We start from the raw sequence: 27,211 nt of genomic DNA on the forward strand, positions 1-27,211 counted from the left end.
AGTTCTACGTGGGGAAAACCCGAAAAACCAAGGATCCACATACAGGCACCCACGAAAACCTCAGAAAACATATATATACTGTAATCCTAAGAGAAACCTTAACATGTATATCCATCATATGATTTAGAGCTACATCTCTTGTATTTGGATACATACATTGAAGAGGCTGCTGTTGAAACTCCCAAAAGCTTCCAGGATGACTCCATGAGATGTGAAGTGTGTTATTCAAGACAACACAAGTCCAAAGTAGAAATTAGATTCAAAGGGCTGAGCAGAAAAGCATTGCCTTAAAACCTGTGAAGACAGGCTTGCCAAATGTCAATTTTTGGCCTGGCCAAGGTAGGCTTGTATCATTTCTTTACTTAACAATACACAAGCATGACTGAAGGCTATCAGTGCTCCAGTAAACAGCTCTGATGGTCCACAGAAAGATTTAGATCAACATCCATGGTATTGGATCAGGCCCCAGTTCAGGAGGTTAGGTGTTAAATAAAGCTACATATATGAAGAAAGTACCCTTTTAGACATTAACATAATGACATTGTGATTCCCTTTATGTACATACAGTAGAAGCTGAAATGGTTGGACATGCTTACAAATTAGAATGTGTAGTAACTATACAACACATGCCTTTAAAAAGTGTAAACGTTTTACAACAGATTATACAGATCCTTCTAGGAGCTTTAAAAACACTGGAATCACAATATTACAAGTCATCACTAACAAATAATTCTATTTGATTTATATATATATATATTTATATATATAATTGTTATGTATATAATAATTAAAAACCACTTTTAAACAAGTATACAAGTTCACTTTAAAATTAACTTGTTAATAAAGTTGTGCAAAACAAGCTGGTTTCTATAATTAAGTGAAGTATTCATACATTTATTTATTTATGTCTTCATTTTTACAAAATATAATAATAATAGAAAGTTCATTTAGAAATGTGTTTCTTTTTCTGTAATGGCTGAAATGTTGCCATCACCTTTCAGTTTGACATCGTAGTCATTTGCTGTAGCAACATATGAGCCAGCTCTGATCTTTCCTCTCATTTTCAGATCTGGGCTAGCTACAATCAGTTTTCTGAATCTCTGGAAAATAGGAAGAAAATTTAAAAAAAAAAACAACCATTAGGTCTTTCCATCATCCTTATAGTCATGCCAACTCACTAAAACCTAGTTCACACATATTGCCCTTCTTAAGCACTGGTTCTTGAATATATCAGGATTTTAACATTGTAATATATATTGGTGTTGCATAGTGCAAATTTAAAACTATGTATGTATGTATGCATGTATGCATGTATGCATGTATGCATGTAATATGGCTATGGGGCTTTGGATTTGGTTTTGAAGAGATGCGTCAGAAAGCATGGGAGGATGAATGCAGTACCAGTCTATATCTCATTAAAGCAGTCACATCTCCTTCTAGGATTAGAAAGCTGTAGTGACAGGTACATTCAGGAAGTTATTCTGAGGCATACCACAGCCCTAATAATATGGTATCCATTCATTCCATAATAGATTACTTAAGATAAAAATAATGGTGCTATGTTGTGCATAAAATAACACCCTCTGTGGTTCTGAATACTCCCCACCTAACAGTTCTTAGTTCTTACTAGAGGCTTATTCTAGGGCATTTGTTACCTCAATTTTGTTCCCTCCCTCTTTCACATTTTGGTTTTAAAATGTTTCATGAAATATTGTTCTTATGCTTGTGAATTGATATCATATAAACCATCTGTCAGGCTTGACCCAGTCTACTCTCTCAGGAAAGTAAGACTGGTGACCCTATTTGGTTGAAGCAGAGGACCTTTTACTGAAAAAAAATTGGTTGCAGTAAAGTCAGGCAGAATCTGGTGTTCCCAAGCAAAATACAAAGCTATTTGTTTCCTTTCTCATTCCATCCCCCCCATGACCAGTTCCCTGGCCAGCCAATGTTATGTCAGTAAGATGTTTTGAGAAACTCTGGGGTGTCATACATTCTCAGGGAAAACGGCCTTGAAGATCCTGGTATAAGCTGGTTAGTGGAAATCTGGTCTTCTTCCACTGTCACTCCCCCTCCCTATTTTCCACATTTGAAGATATAGCAATAGTATCCAATAAACCTCCTCCCCCTTTTTAATGGCAGGATGCCAGTAAGACACAGGACAGTGATGGTGGACCTGACACCATATCTACCAAGTGTTTGTATGCTACTTAATCAACACAATATAGGTTATTTATTTATGACCCTCAAGTGAATATTGTGGAATAAATCTTTAAATAAACTTGTGATTATTTTTTTAAATACCCTCCAAAGCAACCCTCCTAAAATGTAAACATGTTGTTTGGGCAACAAAAATATCCACTTTTGCACCCTCCCAAGCTGTCTCTTGGTTCTTCCTCAGGTATCACCATAACCCATTCTCAAATCCAGGGTAAATTAAGAAATTGATTGCTAACATCTGACATCTGCATCTGTTGAGTCACAATAGTGGGCACAAATTTATGCAGTTATGGAAGTCCATAAGTTCTGAAGTACTACCAACAGAAGGTAAAGACTCAGGATTCACTGAAATATATATATCCTCATTTTTCCTTCTGGGATTAGACCTGGAACTGCTTGTCTATGATATCAAATTGCTTTGTAATAAAAACAAGCATCACCTCCAAAATGGTTCCTTCTGATTTCCAGAGTTTTACACAGATCCACAAAGGAATGCAGACCATGGAGGATAGAGCCATCATCCAGCCAATACCATAACCCCAGTCTGGGTATATATATATGTTGTTATACTTCAAAGGCTTATATTTCACCAGGAAAAATATGAAGATGCCCTGAAATAAGGAGGAATGTGTTACGTATCCTTGAGAAAAAAAGAGAGAGAAATCTTGCTTAGGAAACTCCTTCATCCGAGTAAATCAATATAAAAGGTCACTTTGGAAAACAGACAGACAGCATGCCATCACTGCCATTTCCTTCAGTTTCAACACTCACATAACTTGCATCTGTCTCCTTTTTTACCCAAAGGAACCAGATTTCACATTGAAATCTAAATGAGCTTTAATTTAAATAACAAAGACATAAAGACTTCTTTTCAATTTGGCCACAAGCTGCATTTGTGCAGATCAACTTAGGGCTTGTGAGTAGAACGTGTTTCCATTTGCATACTACTGAGTTGATTTTTTCCTATCCCTTCCCACACACCTCTCACAAACATTGCAATGAATGCAATTTCATGTGGCCTCAACCTGGACAAAAATACCAGAACATTCAATATGCTTCAAACCACTTCTAGTTTGGAATATTTACTTCTGGAAATAGCTAAACCACAGCAGTTTGATGTGTTCAGGACAGAATGGAGTTGAGAATTCTGCACATCTTTTGCTGCAGTGCATTTCTCCAATAAAGCATGGATACAAAAAAGCATATATTTTATATACAACTTAATACATAACAGACAAAATGTACATGACTGTACTTGGGTGCGTACAGGAAAAGCATTATATCATAAAAATCACTTGCATAATTTGTGATCACACAACATAAATATGTATATGCAGATACACATATAAATTTCATAGGAACTTTAAAAAATTATTAAACTGTTGTGAAAATTACCATAGTCCTATATCACAGTTAATATCAGGTTTTCATTATTATATTAGCACTTAAAATACCTATGAATCACCCACTTATATTGTCTGCAATCTTGCATTTATATGTATGTATGAATGTATGTATGTAGGGAGTTTGTGTATGTTTGTGTATGCGTTTATGTGCATGCTTGTGTACATACCCACCCACATGCACATATTTATCTGTATGTACATATTAGTCCACCAATCCTCTCTGGTATATCAGTGATAATGAGTGAAATGGCTATTGCTAGCAAACCGAGTTAGTTTTTCCCAGGAATTGGGGGAGGGGTACAGCAAGAGTTATATGAATCAGTTAGAATTCAGTCTACCACATCTTTGTTCAAGTGCCCATTATAGGCAAATTAGTAAATCTTACGCCATGTAGGAAATGCATGTATTTGGAGGTGTTATACATTCTATCATTACAATATGAATTAATGTACAAAGAAACAGTGTGGTTAAGGCATCAGACTAGAAAGTGGGAGGCCCTGAGTTCTTGTCCTTAGGCAAGTCGCTGTCACTTAGCCAGTCACTAAGGAGGCAATGACAAGCTACTTTGAAATGTTGCCAAAAAACTCATGGACATGTCTAGGCAGTTGTCAGGAGTAAACACTGACTCAAAGGTGTGCGTGTGTGCATGCGCGCGCACACACACACACACAAAGACACAAATTGAAGATGGCATGTAACAATGGCTTGCCTGAATCTGGGTGCATTAGGGGAAAAAATCTTAATATAACACAATCAGTAAAAAAATAGCTAAGTAAATGGAAGGATATTTCATAAGATTTTTTTCACTTAATCACTAGAGATTTGTTTCATTCTCATTGTGTAATCTACTTCTACAAAATAATTTGAACAAGACATCTGGATGAAAACCTTGCCAGAGCCTTACAAATTGTGTTCTCATACTAATCATATGTTTTATTACTTACTGCACAAATGCCAGGAGTAATCAACATCCAACACCATTTAAACATTATCACTGGTCTGTACCCAATCATATCTTCAATGTTGTCATAAAACCGATTGCTTCCTATGCAAAATAAAACAGCAAAGAGTGAGTGTGCATCCATAAATACTTTAGTTTCATTCTAGAGACAATGCTTCTGGGATTCTGTAGCAACACAAACCTTTATATACTATTTCTGAGACTGACCCTTTCTCTGTGATTGTCAATGAATGCCCAAAAATGGAAGGCAAAGGCAGCTGCTAAAATTGAGGCTGTTGTTGGAAAGAGACATTGCCCATTATTTACTGGGTCTGGTGTAGCTGTAACTACATCAGCTATAGCTTAGGCCCTCGAAAGTGCTCTTGACATGATGTCCATTGTCTCACTACACATCTGAGGAAGGGATGTACAAGGCTGTCACTTTTATTTTCTTTTGGAGCCACCTGAGAATGATGCTGTCTCAAGCTTCCTGATGCCACCACCTTCCAAGTATAACACAAAAAACCAGATGGAACCTATTGCCAAAGATAAGGAGGCGCTCCAAGGGAAAGAACATTAGCTCAGCATCCATTATTTCATTATCAGCAGGAAAAGTCAGAGGCAAAGAGAACAGCAAAAACATCATTCTAGGACATTTTATTAAATGTTTAACAGCTACATGAAGCCATTGGAGGAGGTCATCTGTAGCCATGGGATGAAATATCATCAGATGATGCCAGATGTATATTTCTGCCCCTGATGAAGTAAGCAATAATACTGATGTCCTGTCTCGGTCCTTGGAAGTTGTAGGAGTTTGGATGGGGAGCAACAGGCTTTAGTTTAACCCTGGCAAGGCTGAGTGGCTTAGGGTTTGGGGAATAAAATTAGGACCAAGAATATGGTGAAGCAATCACTAAGTGGAAGTTCAGCTATGCTTGAAACTTTTCTTTGCTTCACAGGATTGCAAAGATTATAAATGCAAGGATTAGTTGCAAGGTTACTTCTTCATCCCTGTCATAGCATGAACAGTTGCAATACAAGAAAAATCACTAAACAAAGACTACCCATAGATCAGCAACATTACACCTCTGTTCAGCTGCACTGATTATCAGTTTGTCTGGGGGTTCAATTCAAGGTGCTAATAATGATCTATAAAGCCCTGCATGACATGGGGCTGGGTTATTTGAGAGACTGCCTTTCCTCAATCACATCTTTCCATCTCATCATGTCTGGCAGAAACAGCGTGTTGCAAGTCCCATCCACAAATGAATCCAATCTGATGGGACCCAAGAGAGACCCTTTTCTGCCCCAACACCCACTCTTTGGAAGATCATGTTCCCTGAAGTCAAACTGGCTCTGACCTTGTTGGACGTCTAGAAAGTTCTGAAGACATAGCTTTGCTATCTGACCTAGGGATCCAGTAATGGTGGTCTGGAGTCTGTTGGGGAAATTAATTGTATTCTTCCACATATTAGGTTTTTACTGATTGTTAATAGTTTATTGTTTTTTAATTATTTTGTTGTTATGATTTTGGTTATTTTTTAATTATCTTTGTTTTTTTATCTGTGTAAGCTATCCAGACTCATGGAAACATAATGAGCAGGTATATAAAATCAATTAGTCAATAAGATCTTCTACTTTCCTTGAGGAAAGATGGGATGTTTATTCCATTTTACTGAACACTTATTTTGACGGATGAAGAACATCTATGTACCTAAACTGAATGACACTACAAAAATTACCCAAATTAAATTGGAAAGTTGTATTAAATCATCATCTCATGAAAGTTGGATGAGTTTAAATACTTTAAAGATTTTTACATATGTATAAAAATCTTTTTATAATTAACTTGGAAAATCAAACCAAGCTGACTTGATTTGATGCATTATGTTGTTGCAGTCAACACTGAGTTTAACCTAGATGTACATAATAATAGTTTATGCTTCAAACTGGCTTCTGCAATTCATGTAATATGTACTTGAGCAAAATATTATATTTGCTTGTATACTATAGCAATACAGTTTTAATGCATTAGATTGATAAATCAAGGGACACTCTTCATTCATACTTTATTTGGTATACTGGGCCATTGGTTCCTGATTGATTCCTCCCCCCCCCCTTGCTGTTCAGAGTGAATTCAGCTTGCTGGGAATATTTCATTATAAGAGCATTTTAGGCAGTTCACATATATGGGGTTGCAACTTATATACTTGGTATTGAATGCAGTTCACACATTTACTACCATCTGTATTTAATTCTTGTAATTTTAAAATTATTCTTATATTTGTAATTGTTTCTATATTTTATTTTTGCGAATGTGAGCCATTGTGATGACTCTCCTGGACACTTCCCAGATATGTCTTCAGATGTTAGCTTGGAAGAGGATGAACCAGTTCCGCCACTTCTGGAGGAGAGTTGATCAATGGCTCCAAGCAACCATCTAAGAAGGATTTGACTGAAGCACAGCTGCCGCAAGATACCCCTGAGTCTTCAGGTGGGGAAACCACATAGCTGCAGCCAATCAGTAATGAAGAAGAGGAACTGCCTTCTACACTTGATCTGAGAACAGGTAGGGCAGAGAAAAGGCAGGAGCAGCAAAGGTCAGCCTGATTACTTGTGAGGAGGCAGCCTCACCCTTTTTAATTTAGCACAGCAGACAGATGGAGGCAATGCTGGGAACAATATGTTCATTTCCTAGCTGTGTTTTTTCCTAGTTGTTGTGATTCATGCCTTGCTTTGATTGATAGCAGGCTCTGACATGGATCATGCCTTGTGAAATCTGGACTTTTCTTGCCCTGTGAATTATTTTGTATTGTGAATTTAACTTTCCCTGGTGGTTTTATCTCATTTGGGAAACTTTAAAGTGCCTTGTTGACTCATTGGCGATTGCTCTGTGAATTAGCATTGGTCTGCTTTTGGCAGAACTTAATTGGGACAGTTCTGGGTTTTGGGTGAAGGGAATTGCTGGGAAATATTAATAAACCCACTAAACCACCATTATGTGTGCGTGTGAATGAGCAGGACAGCCCAGCCACGCGAAGTCTCTTTGGATAGAGTGATAGGCAGCATATAAATTTAATAAATAAACTAAAGTATAGAATTATCAAAGTAATCAAATATTAACAAAAAAATCAAGGCATTAAATCTGCAGTCTGTATTTAATTCCTAACTTCTAAGAAACAACAATGTGAATTGTTCTGGGAACCACTCCAAGGATAGTTATATGGGAAAAAATATTTATCAGAAGGGGAGATCCATACATCATGCTTTGACAATTCTAATCTTAAATTTTGCCTCAATTCATACATTTTAATCTGGCAAGGTAAATTATGGAAATAATTTCTGTAGAGTAAGAAAGATGGAGGCAAAGAAAAATAACACTACATATTTTGTTTTGTTGCCCCTGCATGATCCTTTCTTTGCACAAGGCCAAACATATTTCCTCAGCTGGTCCCTGGAAAAGATACTGATAACTATGTATTTCTAGTGTATATTTAACACGGTTGAGACATATCTGTATACTGAGAAACAGGACATAAATAATTGACATAAAAATACATTATTCAAATTATCTGGAAAAGTATTATGTAATTTCAGGCAATAACATCAATCATTGACTCACCATAAAACCACCCAATGCAGACACACTCAAATATAGCAACAAAAAGAAGGCACATTCCACTAGCAGCATAAGAATCAAATAGCTGGAAAACATACATTCCGCCCTGAAAAAGAAAATTAAAAAATAAGAAGGTTGTGGGTTTGTGACATTTTAGTTTTAAAATGAGGATTATTTTCAGATAGCATTCGCTGGAGGATACCATGTAATTTTTCAAATTATAACTGGAAAGGAGGAAAATACAACATTCTTTTCCTTTGCCCAAGTCTAGAGGAAAATTATTCCTTCAAAGGCATTACTTTCATTGTGGGACACCTCCATTGGTATAGTAATATTAGTCTCACAGCAAGGATTTACCTTATAGTAGTTAAAAGCTAACCTTTATCAGTAAATTTAGGTAAGAAATGCTAGCTGTTCACCCTGAGCCTTACAGCTCAAAGTAAAATCCAATCGACAAGAAAATTTGCACAGCATTTAAAATGTTCCTCAGAAATTACATAGCACTGGAGTGGATATTGCAGTTCTTTTCAACAGCAGTGCATTTTCCCCTTAAATTTAACTCATTGAATGTTTGGGGGTTTTTGAGGGGAAAAAATGTAATGAAAAGCCTTATGTGACAGTAAATGATGCAACAGTGCCATTTGGTGGACCATGATACATATTGCAACTTGATTGTATACTGCAAATAACACATTCTAGAATGTACAACATTATACTCTTTGAAACAAAAGGCATAGAAACAGTGTGCTTTAAAAAAATATTTTCTCCTTTTGCTAAATTCTATTCAAAACAGTTGGGTAAACAGCTGCAGTAATAAATAAGCTGGGTTTGCCTCATGAACTGATATGCCTCTAAATATGATTTTCTGGAGCATGATAATAGTGGTATAACTCTCATATTATGTTTATGCTTTTCCAGTAGCATGGAGCTGAACACTCTGAGTAAGGTTTTGGCCTTGTGTGAAGTAGGGCTTAACACACGTCTCCAATAAGGTTGCATGCATATTTTCCACTGGAAGAGTCTCTCACCAAAATCTGACACTAGCCACATATCTCTTCTGCAATTAGAGATATTTTAAAAGGTTAATTATTTTGTTTATTTAAAGTATTTATATACCTTAGTTTATAAAAATATTTATAATACTATACATTTTACTTCCTATATTTCCTACATCAGAGAAAAACCCAAACTGCTTTACAGTAGCCACAAAATCAATTCAAAATAGTAGGAAAAAAAGTTGAAAACAATATATCTGGAAAAACCAGGGAGAATTTAATGGGTGGACTCAGTGGACTAAATTATTACTTCCAATATTGATTTTTATGGTAGTGTCATAAAATCAGTGTTGGAAGGAATAATTTAGTTTGTTGAATACAATTCCCTGTTCAGTTCATGATAGTTTCCATAAATGGGATATCAATCATGTCATGTAATCATGTAATCAGCAGTATCACAAACTGTAGTGCAGAGACCAGCATCTCTTCTTAAGATTAAATATCTTGGAGGGAAGGATGTAATTGTTCTTTACGATTGTTGATTGTTTATGATTCATCCATTTCTGTGAAGCTAATGAAGCAAAATACCACAATCTTGATGAACAATATCAAAGGCAACTGAGTTTCATGTCTCTTGGTAGAGGTCACCATTGATGATTAAGATTCTACCCTATTCCAGTCTGGAATTCAGAATGGGTATCTTCTTCAGGCAATACAAAGGAATTGGTAGCAATAAAAATAAGTTCAATTTAATGTTATGAATAAAATATAATTAGCATTTACTCTCCTGTGATATGGTACTTTTTCCCTCTGTCATACAAAATTACAGTTCAATGGCAATTCAATAGTTGATTACTAATACGATTCTTTTTATTAATTCAGTTTATTCGAGTTGTATGTCATTATCTATCCCCTTCCCTACCCATCACATCTAGATGATTCTAGACAGCTCACAACAGTTTGTAATAAAGCATAATCAATCAGTGATGATTGGAGAGGTTTTGTACATACAAAATTTTGATTCACCCTGGTGAATGGGAAGGGTGCATTGAAAGGGATAATCTGATTCTAATTCCTAAATGGCTTTTCAAATCAAGACCAGCATTTTATAGAATGCTAAAATACATTTGACAAGCAGATTTAATATTTCTAAATGATTGGTAATTAATCCCAAACCTATTTTTATAAATATTTGCAGTTCCAATAATTTATGAGTCATCCAATATGCTTCATAGAATTCCCAACTCTAAAAATGAGGGTTGTGAATTACAGTTGTGAATGTTATTAAATGTAACTCACCTCTGTTAACATGATTAAACCAAGAAAGTAAGACACAACTGAAAGAGCTAGAATCAACATTTCTCTTCTATATCCTCTCCGGAAAACCTTGGGGTACATATCCACCACTGCTGTCACAAGACTCTCAACACACACAAACTGGATAAAAGAAACAGAAACAAGGTGAACAAATACATTCCCGTTTATATATCAGTAATCAGTGCATGAAATATTTTGTAGCATTCACAGCCCAGTGCTGTAAGGAGCTTTATTCAAATTATATCGCAGGTGAGGCAAATTGTGATTCTGATTACCGTAAGTATATTGTTGGCTTGGCGATTAGCATTAGTGGAATCAGACTATGCCTATTATTCTTCAAAAGAGACAAGGAACAGTTTTTAAGTTTTCTCAGCACAAAATAAGGCACTAGACTCTGTATTATTTCTTGACTCAGTGCTGTGAAAAAATAGGGAAATTATTCAGTATTTAAGAGTTATTATGGGCTGAGGACGGTGCTCCATTTTATATTCCCATCTTCAAACTCAACAGTACCAATTATATGTTTTTGAAATCTAATCCTTCAAGGTGATTAAACACCATTCTTAAATTCCTTAGTTCACTTTCCTAAAGTCACTAGGTACATCTCTCAACCCTACTTTATGGCTGGTACACACTTTTAGAACAGCTATTTTCCAACAAACCATGGTTCCAATGGGAAAGCTGGCTTCATTGCCTTTTCTCTATCAAGTTGCCAGTCTTTTAAATTTCTCAAGTTTAGCCTGTGATTGAGGCCCATTATTTTCAACTTGTGTTATTATACACTTGCCTGCCCGTTTTATTTCATCACACAAGCAATACCAGTTTGCATATATTAACAAGTCAAATATGTTTACACTCATAAAGAATATCTCTTACTATATAACAATTCTATGTTTTAAAGACCTTCACAAAAATTAGTTTGCAATGTTTATAACAGTTTTATAATAACTGTTATTTGTACCTGACTATCTAATCCAAGGAATATAAGCATCATGAAAAACAAAGTTGCCCACAATGGAGAAAGAGGCATCATTGTTACAGCTTTTGGATATGCAATGAAAGCAAGTCCAGGTCCTGAAAGTAAAATAAACAGAAATTAGATACATAAATGAGAACTTGTTCATATACTGGTCACATTATGGATAGTCCATATAGGTATATAATTGATGGCATTGGATGTCTATTATTATGGATCTTATCTCATTATAGAAAATGTCCAACTTCTTTCCTGCATAATTAACTTATCTTCAAATCCCATATTCAAGAAGATCATCAAACATATTTGTAGAACTTACCTGATTCTGCAACTTCTGCTATGGGAACCCCCTGTTCAAAAGCCATAAAGCCAAGAACAGAAAAGATGGCAAAACCAGCCACAAAGCTCGTACCACTGTTTAGGCAACAGAGCATAATGCAGTCTCTATCAAATAAAGAGCAAAATCATTGTTTAATTTTAAGTGCTTGACTTTATACCACAGTTCTGGGGAAAAATCAGAAAGAGAGAAGCATTAACTTTTAGCAACTTTCCATGTACGTAGCTTATTGACTGTACTGCTAATACATTAATATAATCAAATGGATTATAGTACATTTTTGTCACAGTTAATATCTACTGTTCTAGATCTCAGAGATATCATCAGAGATTTAGTCAGAATTTTAATGATACCTCTTTTTTTACTTGGCGCCAAAAATACACCAATAAATTATTTGGCTATTCATTGGTAGCCTTTAGAAATATATTTTTTTTCTTTTTTCTAATTCAATGTCTTCTCAGAATATGGAAAGAAAACTTCTACAAGCTGTCTCACTTGAAATATAATTACTGGCTTTATGGAATTTCCATATTATATGACTGCCTACATTATGTTGCAAATGCACAGTTAACATTCACATGTAAGATCTTCTTGCAAGGATTTAAGGAGAAATGCATAACCAGAGAAATCTGAAATATAGCATTATGTTAAGCTAAATGATACAATTTCATATTCAAATAATGTGCTTACTATAACTACTAATAAATAGTTTCTGTTTTCTACTTTCTTCAGGAAATGATATGCCTACAATATTTAAATTCATGGTTGTCAATCGGTTTGAAAAGAAAGAAGATTGTGTTAAGAAATATAAAATCTTGTGGCACCTTAAAGTTGACAGGTTTGTCAGTTTTAAATGTACTTTGAAGATTTATATTCCACAAGGACTTATCTGAAATACTTTGACAAAGATTCAGTATTTTTATCTGACAAGACAGATGAAATACAGAATGTGGAGAATGATTCCTAAAAGGATGTTTTACTGGATCTATGAAAGAAATTGGTCAATTAAAAAATAAAAGAAAAGTACAAATGATAAACAATGACCTTGATTTTTTTAAATTACAATTGAGGTTTGCTAAAGCCTTAAGGGGCCATGAAGTGGGGGGGGGATCTATGTGATGGTATATAGAAGAATCAAAGAAAAATCAAATCCTACAACAATATTTGATTGAATTAAAGGTTTTTAGATATAAAAGGAAAGAATATAAAGTTGGTTTATTTGATCAAGGTTAAAGTAACAAAATTTATTTTTGCAATGCTCTGGCAACTTTTTCTGGACTTTGTGCTGACACCAGGATTGAAAAATTGGTGTTTTATCTATTTGCTTCTAAAAAGGGGGTGAAGAAATACCTGTTTAGTCTTATAAGGGATTAAGAGTTATTAAATTTGTTTATAGCTGAGATAATGAAGATTGGAATACACTTCTTTACATATTTATTTTCCTCTTCTTTATATTTTTTCTCTTTTGCAGTTTTTATTGTTTCCTTCCCTTTCTATTCTTTCCCTAAGTTTAATTTGTATTAGTTTTTTATTATAATTACAATTCATAAAAAATTACATTCATGATGAATATTACTCATTTATTTTATGGTCAATATAATATTATTAAATAATCTTGATAGTTATTATCAATAATATTGATATTATTATGGTTCAATGCATAGTTAGACAGATGTTCAGATTGTACGTATTTGACATTCAGGCTAGGCAAAAGTGGATACTTGATGTGTTTAAAGGTATCATTACAACATATGACCTGTTCCAAATAAAAATGTTTTTTGCAATTGACTGATTTTGTCAATGCCAATGATGTTCAAGTGATACTCCAGTTGTTTTGGGATTATAGGACACTGTTCCTATTGGTTCTACCTTTGCTTTCAGTTCATGTCAGTCTCAGAGTCTTAACATAAGTCCTAATAAAATTTTGCCTTAAGGCAAAATCTGCAATCTGTCTGTCTGTCTGTCTGTCTGTCTGTCTGTCTGTCTGTCTGTCTGTCTGTCTGTCTGTCTATCTATCTATCTATCTATCTATCTATCTATCTATCTATCTATCTATCTCTATTTATCTATCACTATCTATCTCTATTTATCTATCTATCTCTATCTATCTCTATCTTCTATTTATCTATCTATCTCCATCTCCATCTCCATACTGATATTCATATCCATATGGATATCCATATCTATATCCATATGGAGTGCAGTATAAATGCAATCTCCCCACCCCAGTGTTTCCATCCTGACGATGTTGGCAGTTAGGCAATGAAAGCTTGATCTTTTAACAATAAAAACTGTTTTAGTTTTTCTTATTCCATCCCAGTGTTCGCTTAGTTTGTTAATTTTAATATGCCTGGGATTCACATTTTTAATCTTATCAATGAATATCCATATCTATATTTATATCTATATATATCTATATCTATATCTATATGTATATTTACATATCTATCTATCTCTATCTCTATCTCTATCTATCTATCTAATATAGATAGATAGATAGATAGATAGATAGATAGATAGATAGATAGATAGATAGATAGATAGATAGATAGATAGATACATGTAAAATCTTCTTTGGAATTTATACATTATTTTAATGTCTAATGTTATTAAATGTGTTATTTTAAAATTCAATGTTTATTTTATGAACAAAAGCCCACTGAACCATAAAAAAACTCTGATCCTCAAATTGATTGTGTTAAATTATTTAATTCTACAAAATAATCTTAAGAAAAAGTAAATACAAGCGTGTAAGGAATAACAAAAATGAGAAAAGACAACAGACACATTAATATAATCTCTCATCAAATACTAAATAAGTTGCATAGTATGTCAACATTTCTTCACTTATTCTGCCTACACTGTTTCTCTATCTACATCTGTAATTTTATCATTTTCAATATTGTCACATCATTCATGACTTTCTTTAATGTATTTATTCTTGAAGCCTTTGTTTCAATTTCACCTTTTGACATATCACTTAGCATATATATTCCTATGTCTGTCAAAAATACTCATTCCAGGATTCAGTGATTTTGTCTTTCAGAAATGAGCTATCCCAGATTATTTTATCACTTTTATTTTTTATTTTTTGGAAGATCGTGTTTTGTGACCTTGATCATATTAAGATGTGTGGACTCCCAGAATTCTCCAGCCTGGTCAAGGCTGAAAATGCCAAGACTGAGAAACATTGGTTTAGGCATTTTACCTGTTTCCAAAACTAATTTTCATTTTAGTTAAAATTTAATGGCTTTGTCCATGTTTCTTTTAATCTTAATTAGTTATTGCAATCTTTGAAACTATCTTGTGTTTTCAGTGCAATTTTTTATCTCTTAACTTCCTACAGTAATTCTTTCACTCTAGAGCATTCTTCATTTCTTTCTTTTTCTTTCATATTCATTTTCCATTTTTAACAGTATCCAATAATATACAAAAGTGTGTATAGTCAAGACCATGGTTTTCCCAGTTGTAATGTATGGCTGTGAAAGTTGTACCATAAGAAAGGCTGAGTGCCAAAGAATTGAGGCCTTTGAAATATGGTGCTGGAGAATACTCCTGTGAGTCCCTTGGACTGCAAGGCGTTCAAACCGGTCAGTCCTAGAGGAGATCAACCCTGACTGCTCTTTAGAAGGCCAGATCCTGAAGTTGAAACTCAAATACTTTGGCCACCTAATGAGAAGGAAGGACTCACTGGAGCAGAGCCTAATGTTGGGAAAGATTGTGGGCAATAGAAGAAGGGGACGACAGAGAATGAGGTGGCTGGATGGAGTCACTGAAGCAGTAGGCATGAACCTAAATGGACTCCAGAAGATGGTAGAGGACAGGAAGGCCTGGAGGAACATTGTCCATGGGGTCACGATGGGTCGGACACGACTTTGCAACTAACAACAACAACAATAAAATCCATCTTACTTTAGGATCTCTACTTACTACTCTAATTCTATCACTTTTATCAAAAACAAGTGAATTAATCATGATTTAAGATCTATATCCTTTCTTTTGTTATGGACACAGAAATACAGTTATTTTGCTTAGATCCAGTAGTGGGATTCAGCCGGTTTGCACCACTTCGGCAGAACTAGTAGCTAATTTTTTGTTGCCGAGGCCCAGAATAGACTTCCAGAAACGGCATTCACACAGCGAACTAGTTGTTCACATATTTGAATCCCACCACTGCTTAGATCATATATTTTAAACACATTTTTTCCTAACCAAATATTTCCTATTTACCACTTTTCTTTATTACCGTATTATTATTTTTTTGGTCCCTGAATGGACCAGTCACTTTTTCTGCATTGTCTTCTTTCATTCCCACCTATCCAGTCATGTCACCTGACAAAATCATTTTTGTCCTATATGGCTGAAAACCCATTACAAGAAAACCTGAGAAGAACAGAAAGAAGGCGATATGGAGAGAACATAATTGTAAGAAAATAGGAGAGCCAGATATTGGTGGAGTTGTAGCTAGAAGGCTGTAATCACAAGCACCAGTAATTTAAACTGAACTCTGTCTCAGATAAGGAGCCAATAGAGCATCATGTGCTACAATGATAATAAGATGCCATATGTAGCTTTTCCTGCTTCTGGTATGCTCAATACCAATCAGCTGGCATTATTAGGCACATGCAAGCCCCAAGTCGAACCCACGCCCAGTTTTACTTCAAACATGTCCACACTATTCTATCTAAGATAGGATTTTACTTTAGATGTCAACATGCAGGCATCTCACCAATCAAACAGAGTCCAGACAATTTAAACAATGCATAGTGTTTATTAGTGTATGCATTATGTATGCATGTGTGTGTTTTTGTGTTTTAATTAGTCTTGCATACACATCACCAAATAATTACCTTAAATATATACCTAGATTTATAAATAGATTAAACTAAAACCTAAATAGAAAAAACATATAATGACACAATTGTGTATTACCTATAACAGTTATTATTGTAGTTATTGTAGCTTCCTAGGGCTGTCAAGCATCCCAGGCAGATAGCATAGGAGAAAAATATCTGTGTTCCAGCATCTACCCAGACCTGCAAACATAAAAATGCAAAAACAATTTAGGAAAAAAGAAATATTTTCTGTTTCAGAATCATATACAATAATTCGTATATAAAAATTATTACCAAAATACCTTGTTGTCATATTTTTTGCTGGATAACCAGTTTAAAAAGCCAAAGATCATTAAGTGATTAAAAATAAACATTGTGTTTCAGTTGTTTTTGTTGGTATTCCTTTTCCTCCCATTACTTGTGATTTGTTTTATTCTAGTGAAGTACTATCTATTTGTAATATCAAGGATTATTTTTCAACAAAAATAAAAGAAATACTTATTTGGGAAGCAGAATTCCTGTTTTATTGAAAGAAAGCATCTATTATAGCTGCATGATTTTACTGTGGTAAACAATTGATATAATAGGCTAAGTATCTACAGTTAGATAGTCATACAGAGCACTGTATCGGGCAAAGTACATCTGCAAACATTGCATCATTGCATTTCCACTGTTTGTAGAAATTAATTACATTGAGGAATTTTTTTAAAAAAAACAAACAAACTACAGTTTCCAGAGATTTAGGCAATGTTGCCTGGAGAAAATGGAAGTTATAGCATACTACATCTACACCTAGACAGCAAGTTAAAGAAGGCTAATGTAATCCATAATTCCAATTGAAGGAAGGTGGATTTGTATAGGAACTGATATCCAGCAAAAAGGATTATGACTATGAGCCAGCTGTGTGCAGCAGCAGCCAAACAAGCTAGTACAATCCTGGATTGTATAAACAGAGGCATAGAATCAAGATCACATGAAGTATTAGTACTTGTTTTATAAAACCCTAGTGAGACCACACCTGGAATACTGCAACCAATTTTGGTCACCGTATTACAAAAAAGATGTTGAGACCTTGGAAAAAGTTCATAGAAGAGCAACTGCGATGATCAAAGGCCTGGAGATTAAAACATACAAAGAACAGCTGCAGGACTTGGGTTTGGCTAGTCTAAAGAAAAGAAATAATAGGAGTGACATGATAGCAGTATTCCAGTATTTGAGGTGGTGCCACAAAGAAGAGGGGGTCAAACTATTCACCAAAGCACCAGAGGGTAGGACAAGAAACAATGGTTGGAAACTGACCATAGAGGGAAGCAACCTGGAATTAAGAAGGAACTTCCTAACAGTGAGGTCAATTAACCAGTGAAACAGTTGCCTTTAGAAATCATGGGTGCTCCATCACTGGAGGTTTTCAAGAAGAGACTGGACAGTCACTTGTCTGAGATGGTATAGGTTCTCCTGTTTGAACGGGGGCTGGACTAGAAGACCTCTGAGGTCCCTTCCAGCTCTATTCTATCCTATTTCTCAGAAGAACCTCAATCACTGTTTAATTTTACACATAATTATTAATTTTTGAATTCTCAAACTGAGGGAACAGGCAAAAACAAAGAGATGATAAGCAAAAATTAAATCTGACAACCCCTACTTTGACTGCTAAGCTTAAATGCACAAGAGAAGGGATTTGTCTATGCTACATTCTATATATTTCATTGTTTATATTTACAACTTGCCCTTCTCTTAGAAGATCAAGGCAGCTTTCATGTTTTTCTCATTCTATTACATCCTTATGACTGTGCCAGCTACAGTCAATCATCTATTTCTTTCAGAAAATTATTTGAAAAAATGTATTTATTTTTCTTGCGGCTTTAGATGTAGTGATGGAGATCAGTTTAGACATGGTTAAAGGCATAGAAGACAAATTTGTGAAGGGCTATTTATGGCTATTGGACTTCTAAAAGGTACACTGTGTTCAGAATAATGATTGTAAAAGAACCATGCACACTTTCATGTCCCTTGCTAGGAAACAACAATAGAAAAGTCCTATTGCTGTCTTATCCTTCTTCTCAGATGCATCTGGCTGATCCCAAAATGTTGAATTTGATATGTAATCTTCCTAGAAGATTCGGGAGAAGGGCGGTATATAAATAAAATTATTATTATTATTATTATTATTATTATTATTATTATTATTATTATTATTATTATTATTATCCTTTAGTTCCTATTTTAGGGACTAATGAAATAATCTGTGGCAGCAAATTATATATATATATATATATATATATATATATATATATATATATATATATATATATATATATATATATATATATATATATATATATATATATATATATAACAATTATCCAATGTATGGACTAATGAAATAATCTGTGGCACCACTCCTGGGTGCGACCCGCCTCCCTAAACATTTCTAACCTTGATGACGGGCCCGAGTTTTGGGTCTCTGAGAGATGGCAGGGCAGGGGCAGGGGCCGTCAGTGTAAATCTAATAGAAAGCCTCTGATTATTTTTTTATCAAAATTTTTTATAGGGCTAGGGAGCGGGGTGGGAGATAGGGGTTGTCTGGCTATGGGGGGTGGCCAATCAACCATGGTTCAGGCCAGACTTGGGTCTGACTGCACGGGGGGAGAACGGGGTGGCGTTGTCGCCGGGGCTCATGAGCGGGTCGTGGGATTATCAATTCCCACGACGGGGAATGGCAGCAGGCGGATAGACAGGGGGCCGTATCGCTACCGGGAGGGCCATCTCCGCTACTTGCAAGCGGTGAGGCGCTCCGACCCTCTGCTTCTTCCCCGAGATCCCGGGAGCGAGGATGTGCAGCCTCCTGAGCTCCGGTTGGTGTACCTGAATGCCAGGTCCGTGGTTAACAAAGCTCCCCTCGTTAGGGATTTAGTTGAGGGTGAGCATGCGGACCTGGCTTGCATCACAGAGACTTGGTTGGGCCCAGAGGGTGGGGTCCCTTTGGTTGACCTCTGCCCACCAGGCTTCCGGGTGCTACACCGGCCACGAGCTCATGGTAGGGGTGGGGGAGTGGCGGTTACTATTAGGGAGACCTTATGTCCGCGGGAGACCACCGTTTCTCAGATAGTCGGGTGTGAGTCTCTCTTTGTGAGATTTGGTTCTGGGGCGCAGTTGGGCTTGCTGCTGGTGTACATTTCACCTAGTCGCACAGCGGCAGCCCTGCCCGAGCTGCTCGATATCCTCTCGGGTTTGGTGGTTGAGTTTCCCAAACTTATAGTTTTGGGAGACTTCAATCTACCATCCCTGGGAGGTTCATCTGAGCTAGCTCGGGAGTTCATGGCTTCCATGACGGCCATGGACCTGATGCAAGTAATTTCAGAACCAACTCATGAGGGAGGCCACACCCTTGACCTGATTTTTTTATCTAGACGGTGGTTGGATGATCTTGGTGGGGGCTCTCCATTTATTATGCCCCTGTCATGGACCGATCATCACCTCCTGCGGCTGGTCTTCCGTTTTGCCACCCCCCGCCGTGGGGGCACGGAGCCAATTAGATGGTACCGCCCCAGATGCTTAATGGATCCTGATAGATTCCAAGCGGCGCTGGGGTCCCCACCTGCCTCCATTGCTCACAGCTCGGCGGATGCCTTAGTGGAAGCCTGGGAAAGGGCAGCCACTGAGGCACTTGACCGGGTTGTACCCTTGCGGCCCCTGACCCGGCGCAGATCCCAGCGAGCTCCATGGTTCTCCGCGGAGCTCCGGGAGATGAAGCGTCAGAAACGGGGCCTAGAGAGCTGTTGGAGGTCTAGCCGATCCGAACCCGACCGGTTGCAGTTAAGAACCTATATTAGGTCTTATCTCGCAGCGATGAGGGTGGCGAGGTGTAATTACTTCTCCACCCTCATCGCGTCCGCAGATAATCGCCCGGCCGCCCTGTTTAGGGTGACTCGCTCACTTCTTAATCAGGAGGTGAGGGAGGATCCCTTGCAGGGTCGTGCCGAGGAATTTAGTCAACATCTGTCGGATAAAATCGCTCGGATTCGGACCGGTTTGGACTCCAACTGGGCAGAGTCAGGCGATCAGGACACGGGCGGTCTTGTCAACGTTACCTGGGAAGAGTTTGATTCTGTGACCCCTGATGAAGTGGACAGGATTATGGGGAGGCTGAGCTCCTCCACATGTTTGTTGGACCCGTGCCCTTCCTGGCTGGTTTATGCAGCTAGGGAGAGGACACGAGGCTGGCTCCAGGCGGTTATATCTGCTTCCTTGAGTGAGGGCTATTTCCCCACCGTCTTGAAGGAGGCGGTGGTGAGACCTCTCCTCAAGAAGCCTGCCTTGGACCCAGCTGTATTGAACAACTTTCGTCCAGTCTCCAACCTTCGCTTTCTTGCGAAGGTTGTCGAGAGTGTGGTGGCGCATCAGCTCCCTCTGGTCCTGGATGAAGTGGATTATCTGGACCCCTACCAATCGGGTTTCAGGCCCGGGTACAGCACGGAGACGGCATTGGTCACTCTGGTGAATGATCTCTGGAGGGCTCGGGACAGGGGATATTCCTCTGTCCTAGTCCTATTAGACCTCTCGGCGGCTTTCGATACCATCGACCATGGTATCTTGCTGCGGCGTCTCAGGGGATTGGGAGTGGGAGGCACAGTTCTTCAGTGGTTCTCCTCCTATCTCCTGGGACGCTCGCAGTCGGTGTTGGCAGGGGGGCAGAGATCGGCCCCTAGGTCTCTCGTTTGTGGAGTTCCTCAGGGGTCGGTTCTCTCGCCTCTCCTGTTCAACATCTACATGAAACCGCTGGGTGAGATCATTCGTGGTTTTGGAGTTGGGTATCATCAATATGTATCATCAATATGCCGATGATACCCAACTTTTCTTTTTGACCCCAAACCACCCCAGTGATGCCCTCTCTGTGATGTCCTGTTGCCTGGAGGCGGTTCGGGTCTGGATGGGGAGGAACAGACTTCAACTCAACCCTGACAAGACTGAGTGGCTGTACATTCCGGCATCCCGGGACATTCAAAATGTTCCATCTCTTTCTATGGGGGGTGAGCTCTTACCCCCCGTGGATAGGGCTCGCAACTTGGGAGTCCTCCTAGATTCACAGCTTACCCTGGAAGATCATATAGTGGCCGTGACTAGGGGGGCTTTCGCCCAGGTTCGCCTGGTGCGCCAGTTGCGGCCCTATCTGGACCGGGATGCCCTGTGTACGGTCACTCATGCGCTCGTGACCTCTCACCTTGACTACTGTAATGCTCTCTACATGGGGCTTCCCTTGAAGACCACTCGGAGGCTCCAACTGGTACAGAATGCGGCCGCGAGAGTTGTCTTGGGAGTTTCCCGGTACTCCCATGTTACACCTTTGCTCCGCGAGCTGCATTGGTTACCAGTTGTCTTCCGGGTGAGGTTCAAGGTTTTGGTTATGATCTTTAAGTCCTTACATGGCATGGGTCCGGGTTACCTCGGGGACCACCTGCTGCCGGCGTCAACTCCCCTCCGCCCTGTGTGTTCCCACAGAGAGGGCCTCCTCAGGGTGCCTCCAGTCAGGGAATGCCGACTGGTGGCCCCCAGGGGGAGAGCCTTCTCTGTGGGCGCTCCGGCATTATGGAACCAACTGCCGGTGGAGCTCCGGATGGCATCAGACCTCCGAACCTTCCGTCGCGGCCTGAAGACCCACTTATTTGAATTAGCTGGTCTGGCCTGATGGGGCATTATGGGTTTTAAATTGTTGTTTTAGAATTGTATTATTGTTTTTAACTGGGCATTGGTTTAATCTTTTTTTAACTTTTGTATTGTTATTTATATATGCCCTGATCCAATGTATGAAAAGTAATTATTTCTCTTGTTTGGTTTGAATCAGTCAGCTTTCTTGGCAAATCACAATTTTTACCTTGTTTTAATATATGGGAAACAGAAAGAGACAGGTAACAACAGCAACAACAACAACAATATTCATGATATGGTTTTTCTACAGGTAGTCCTCAACTTACAACTTTTCATTTCGTGACGGTTCAAAATTAAAACGGCACTGAAAAAGTGACTTGTAACCATTTTTCACATTTACGACCATAGCAGCATCCCATGGTCATATGATCAAAATTCAGACGCTTGGCAACTGATTCATATTTTTGATGATTTCAGTGTCCTTGGGTCATGTGATCACCTGTTGCAACCCTCTGACAAGCAAAGTCAGTGGAGAACTGTGGCAAGAAAGATTATAAAAAGGGGCAAAATACACTTAATAAATGTCTCACTTAGAAACAGAAATTTTGGACTCAATTGTGGTCGTAAGTTGAGGACTACCTGTATTATTGTTGTGAGTTTCCCAGAGTTCTCATACTAAGATGAGTAGCCATACAAGAATTTAAAATAGATTAAAGAAATCTCCCCTTTAAGATGATTTTTTTCCTAAATTAAAAATAAAAAATAAAAAAACTCATTTTTTTTCTTGTAAGACATTCTACAATTTCTAGACCAAGGCAGAACCAAACTCTTGATTTTCCTGCCTGTAGCCTTAAACACTGCACCAGACTGGCTCTCTTGTGCTTACTGTATTCCTGTATTTCTATATTTTTGTGCTCTTATTGCAACTTTTAAGTGCTATTTGCTGCCATGTTTAGACTCCTTCTTGGTTAGGGAAATATCTGCAGGGCTGCTGTGAAGACTATTTGGGATACCTGGTGGATAACATCATTTGGATTCATGCTGAGTTGAAGGCCAGTTGTGCAGGTCTTATGGAATTGACTTCAAAAGTCTTGGGTTGCTATTTGTGAGGTATTCAATCCTGTTAGTCCTGAAGTAGTTGATACGGTACTTGGCCATGTGGGTGTAACCCCCTGTGTTCTAGATCTGGTTGGACAAGGCTTTCAGAGAGGGTAGGTTCATCTCCATATAGCAAATGCTTCCCTGGCAGAGGACACAGTTCTACCACTTCTAAATACTCTCAGGATAAGCATGCTTTCCTTTCTTCACTTGAAACAATGTCACCTTGAAAACCTGGAGCTGTGCCTTTTCCAATGAAGTGACTGTCCTCTGAAAAATTCAATTGCCTACATATAGTTGGCCCAACTTTACTGGCCTTTTACTATTTATAAACTCAGTAAAAACCTTGCTTGAAACACGGATGCTTCAACCAGGATAATTTGAGTTCTGGTGCAGAGGACTGCAACAAATTTGAGTCCTTGATCTCCAATGAATAATAATCTGTTTATTGTACACAAACCACACTAGCATAGTTCAATTTGGAGAGCTCTATACTGTAAATATTTTAGATACATATATGCATAAAGTATTATTTGGAATTATTATTTGAACCTGTGTCCAAAATTAATTCCATAGGGCTATATCATATGAAATGTAATGGAAATACATAGTTTGGTACATTGGATTCTCCAATTTTATTTCTCCGATAGACTATTTTTGAAAGCTGACAGCTTTCAATTCTCAGTCTGCTACTATACGTATATAAATAGGTGATGTAGAGTATAAAGCAGCGCTGACCAAGATAAAAGAAGTATGGCTTCATAAAGAACATAAGTAAATTACATGTTTTTTTCACCAGAAAATACAGTGAACATCAGTATTAATAACATTGGAGCTGCCCAGCTGCAGGACGAGGCTCTTGGCAGACTTCTCCCATTGTGTAAAAAATGTAAAGAAAGCTCAGATTGGGTTTGGTATGGGAGATGATCTCTTCATGATGATTCACTCACAAAGCACCTTTATGAATATGAAGATTTTCACAAGTCCACCCTACAAGCCTGATGAAGGCTGCACAACTAAAGATTTTGAAAGAATATTTTTTTTAATTTCTATCAAAACTGCTAAAAAGAAAACTGCCCTTGAAAAGGCGAAACCCTCCTGAGCTACAGAGTGACCAACTCAGCGGGTTGCTTCCCAATTATCAAGAAGGCCAGCATAATTCAGCATAATTCAAACCTTCGGTCTCTTGGAGATAGTAAATTTGGAAGACCTAATCCAGGGTGCATGTGTAGATTCTTTTGTGTACCCCCTTTCTCAAGAATCTACAAAACTTTGGCAGAAAAATCACTGAACAGCACAATTTAGCATTTTTCCCTAGAAAAAGAAATGTCTTCAATAAATAGAGTATAGTATTTTAATGTAAATCTCTCCAAGAAAGGGGCAATTCATAGGTATGAATTGATAGTACCAAAATGACAAACTGTGTGTTGTGAAATCAGAATGCTAGTGCCATCCATTTGCACTTGCACTGTGGCTTTGCATATATGATATTGAGATGCCTACTTCATCATTTTGCCTCTTGGCCCAAAATCTTCAATTTTTAAGTTCCCAGCTTAAATGCCCAGCCCCTGAAGCTTAAAATGTTGAATACTCCATTTTTGTACAAAGAAAAATGAAGCTTGCCAGTCAGTTGATTTGTATCAGGTTACTTGTCTCAACAGATGGCAACACACATTTTATCTCAATAAAACACCAGCAGATTTAGAATCCCAAGTGCCGCGTAACAGAGTGAGCGCCTGTTACTCGTCCCAGCTTCTGCCAACCTAGCAGTTCGAAAGCACGTAAAAATGCAAGTAGAAAAATAGGGACCACTCCAGTGGGAAGGTAACAGCGTTCCGTGCGCCTTTGGCGTCTAGTCATGCCGGCCACATGACCATGGAGATGTCCTCGGACAAACGCTGGCTTTTCGGCTTTGAAACGGAGATGAGCACCAGCCCCTAGAGTCGGAAACGACTAGCACGCATGTGCGGGCGAACTTTTACCTTTACTTTTAATTAAATGGGAGATCCCACCAAAAATTCCAGTGCTGTATAATATATGGGAGAGTTGAAACAAATGGAAGGAGGAAATGGCAAACCACTTTTCTACTGTTGCCAACAAAACAACATGGATATGACCATGAACTTAGGAAAAGTTGATCTCAATAGGTGGCAGACTTTACCTTTCACTTTGAGTTGTATAAAATTAGGACAAATAGAAAATTATCTCCCATTATTGGGAGATATACTGAATTCACATTCAGAGTAGAAAAGGATCCATTTGTGAGACTATTTTGCCACTGTGGAATATGCCAACAGAGCCCCAATATAAGCATGAAATCTCAGTATAAAATTAAAGCCAAAGCCAACAATGTATGTTATGCATAAAACACTGACAAAAGAAAAACACTGATTTCCTTGTAGTGGTATGTTTGAAAGAGCTGCGGCATAATCAGATATAAATGTGTTTAACCTTCCACCACAGTAACCCAAGCCTTTCATTACGAGGTGTACATATAATCTTGTTTTGCCTTTCATTTGTCATGCTATTAACAGTTGTAATTAAACAGAAAAATAAAGTAAAACAAAGTATGAACTCTATGCTGTCTAGATAAATAGCTGGAAATGTGCTGTATTTGGATACAAGATTCAGTCTTGTTTCTGAGATTGTGCTACAGGAGGGGGCCCTGCAGTATTCAACAACACAACTTCTGTAAGCAGAGGGGTTCATTAGTGGAGAAAGCAGAACTTAAATAGTTAGGCAAAAATGGCTGAATTAGGCCTTTTCTTTTCCCTTCTTTTAACAGAAGTGATTCTCAAAAGATTAAAAGTAGGTTAGGGAAAGAATAAAACAGCTATGTTTCTAGTGTCTACCTGACAATGGCTTTTGTGGCAGTGAATAATTACATGAAAATCACTTCCTTTCCACCTCTCTTTGGGATTTCTATGAGTTGCTAAGCAGTTCCTATCCTACCTTCTGCTAATGTTACTTACAGAGAGCAATGAATGGAGCACATTCATTATGGGAAAGGGAGAAAAGGACTTAAGTACTCAAGTTTTGTTGTTGTTGTTGTTGATTCGTTGCTGCCTCCAGAAATAAGCACCACAGCTTAGAATACTTTACACACATTGAAATGGTAATTTGTCCAGGCATGTTGAGTAGAAACCAACTTCTAGCTTAAATGAAGCAAAACAATTCTTGAAGAAAAGCCACACTTGTATCATGTTTCTGTGGTGCCAACCAATGTAGAAAGTCAGCTACCAAAGCAACAGGTGCTTCTTATTTTGGGAAATATTTTACATACATTTTCCCCTTTCTTTTATTCATGAGTAAGTTAGTTGAGCTTTATTTTCATATTTAGTTGCCAACAGTTTTGGGCTTACATTATGCTGTACTGAGAATGAATATTGATAATTCTGATTTTTTTTCATGAAAACCACTGTTTTACAAAGAAATTAGGAGAAAACCAATTTACAATTGTTTGGAAGTTTCAGTCTGGTATAGCTTAAAGGTAAAGGTTCCCCCGCACATGCGTGCTAGTCATTTCTGACTCTAGGGGCCGGTGCTCATCTCCGTTTCAAAGCCGAAGAGCCAGCGCTTGTCCGAGGATGTTTCCATAGTCATGTGGCCGGCATGACTAGATGCCAAAGGCGCACGGAACGCTGTTACCTTCCCACAGTAGTGGTCCCTATTTTTTTACTTGCATTTTTACGTGTTTTCGAACTGCTAGGTTGGCAGAAGCTGGGACGAGTAACAGGCACTCACCCTGTTACGTGGCACTCAGGATTCGACCCGCCAAACTGCCGACCTTCTGATCAACAAGCTCAGCGTCCTAACCCACTGAGC

The 27,211-nt window shown here is 37.8% G+C and overlaps 1 protein-coding gene across 1 annotated transcript in view; it reads right to left on the reverse strand.

Annotated features, from left to right (window-relative positions):
* Positions 1-947: 947 nt before the first annotated feature.
* SLC6A11 (solute carrier family 6 member 11) overlaps positions 948-27,211 on the reverse strand; it is a gene marked incomplete at both ends in the record, with an annotated part of 116,245 nt that continues 89,981 nt past the window's right edge. The window contains 8 exons of the mRNA XM_083356874.1: positions 948-1,100; positions 2,658-2,828; positions 4,568-4,668; positions 8,186-8,288; positions 10,477-10,614; positions 11,456-11,568; positions 11,790-11,914; positions 16,740-16,843. Of these exons, the coding sequence (XP_083213000.1) occupies positions 948-1,100; positions 2,658-2,828; positions 4,568-4,668; positions 8,186-8,288; positions 10,477-10,614; positions 11,456-11,568; positions 11,790-11,914; positions 16,740-16,843 (1,008 nt within the window). The remainder of the gene's footprint in view (positions 1,101-2,657; positions 2,829-4,567; positions 4,669-8,185; positions 8,289-10,476; positions 10,615-11,455; positions 11,569-11,789; positions 11,915-16,739; positions 16,844-27,211) is intronic.

Source organism: Vipera ursinii, assembly GCF_947247035.1.
Source record: "Vipera ursinii genome assembly, chromosome: 2".
Taxonomy (NCBI): Eukaryota; Metazoa; Chordata; class Lepidosauria; order Squamata; family Viperidae; genus Vipera; species Vipera ursinii.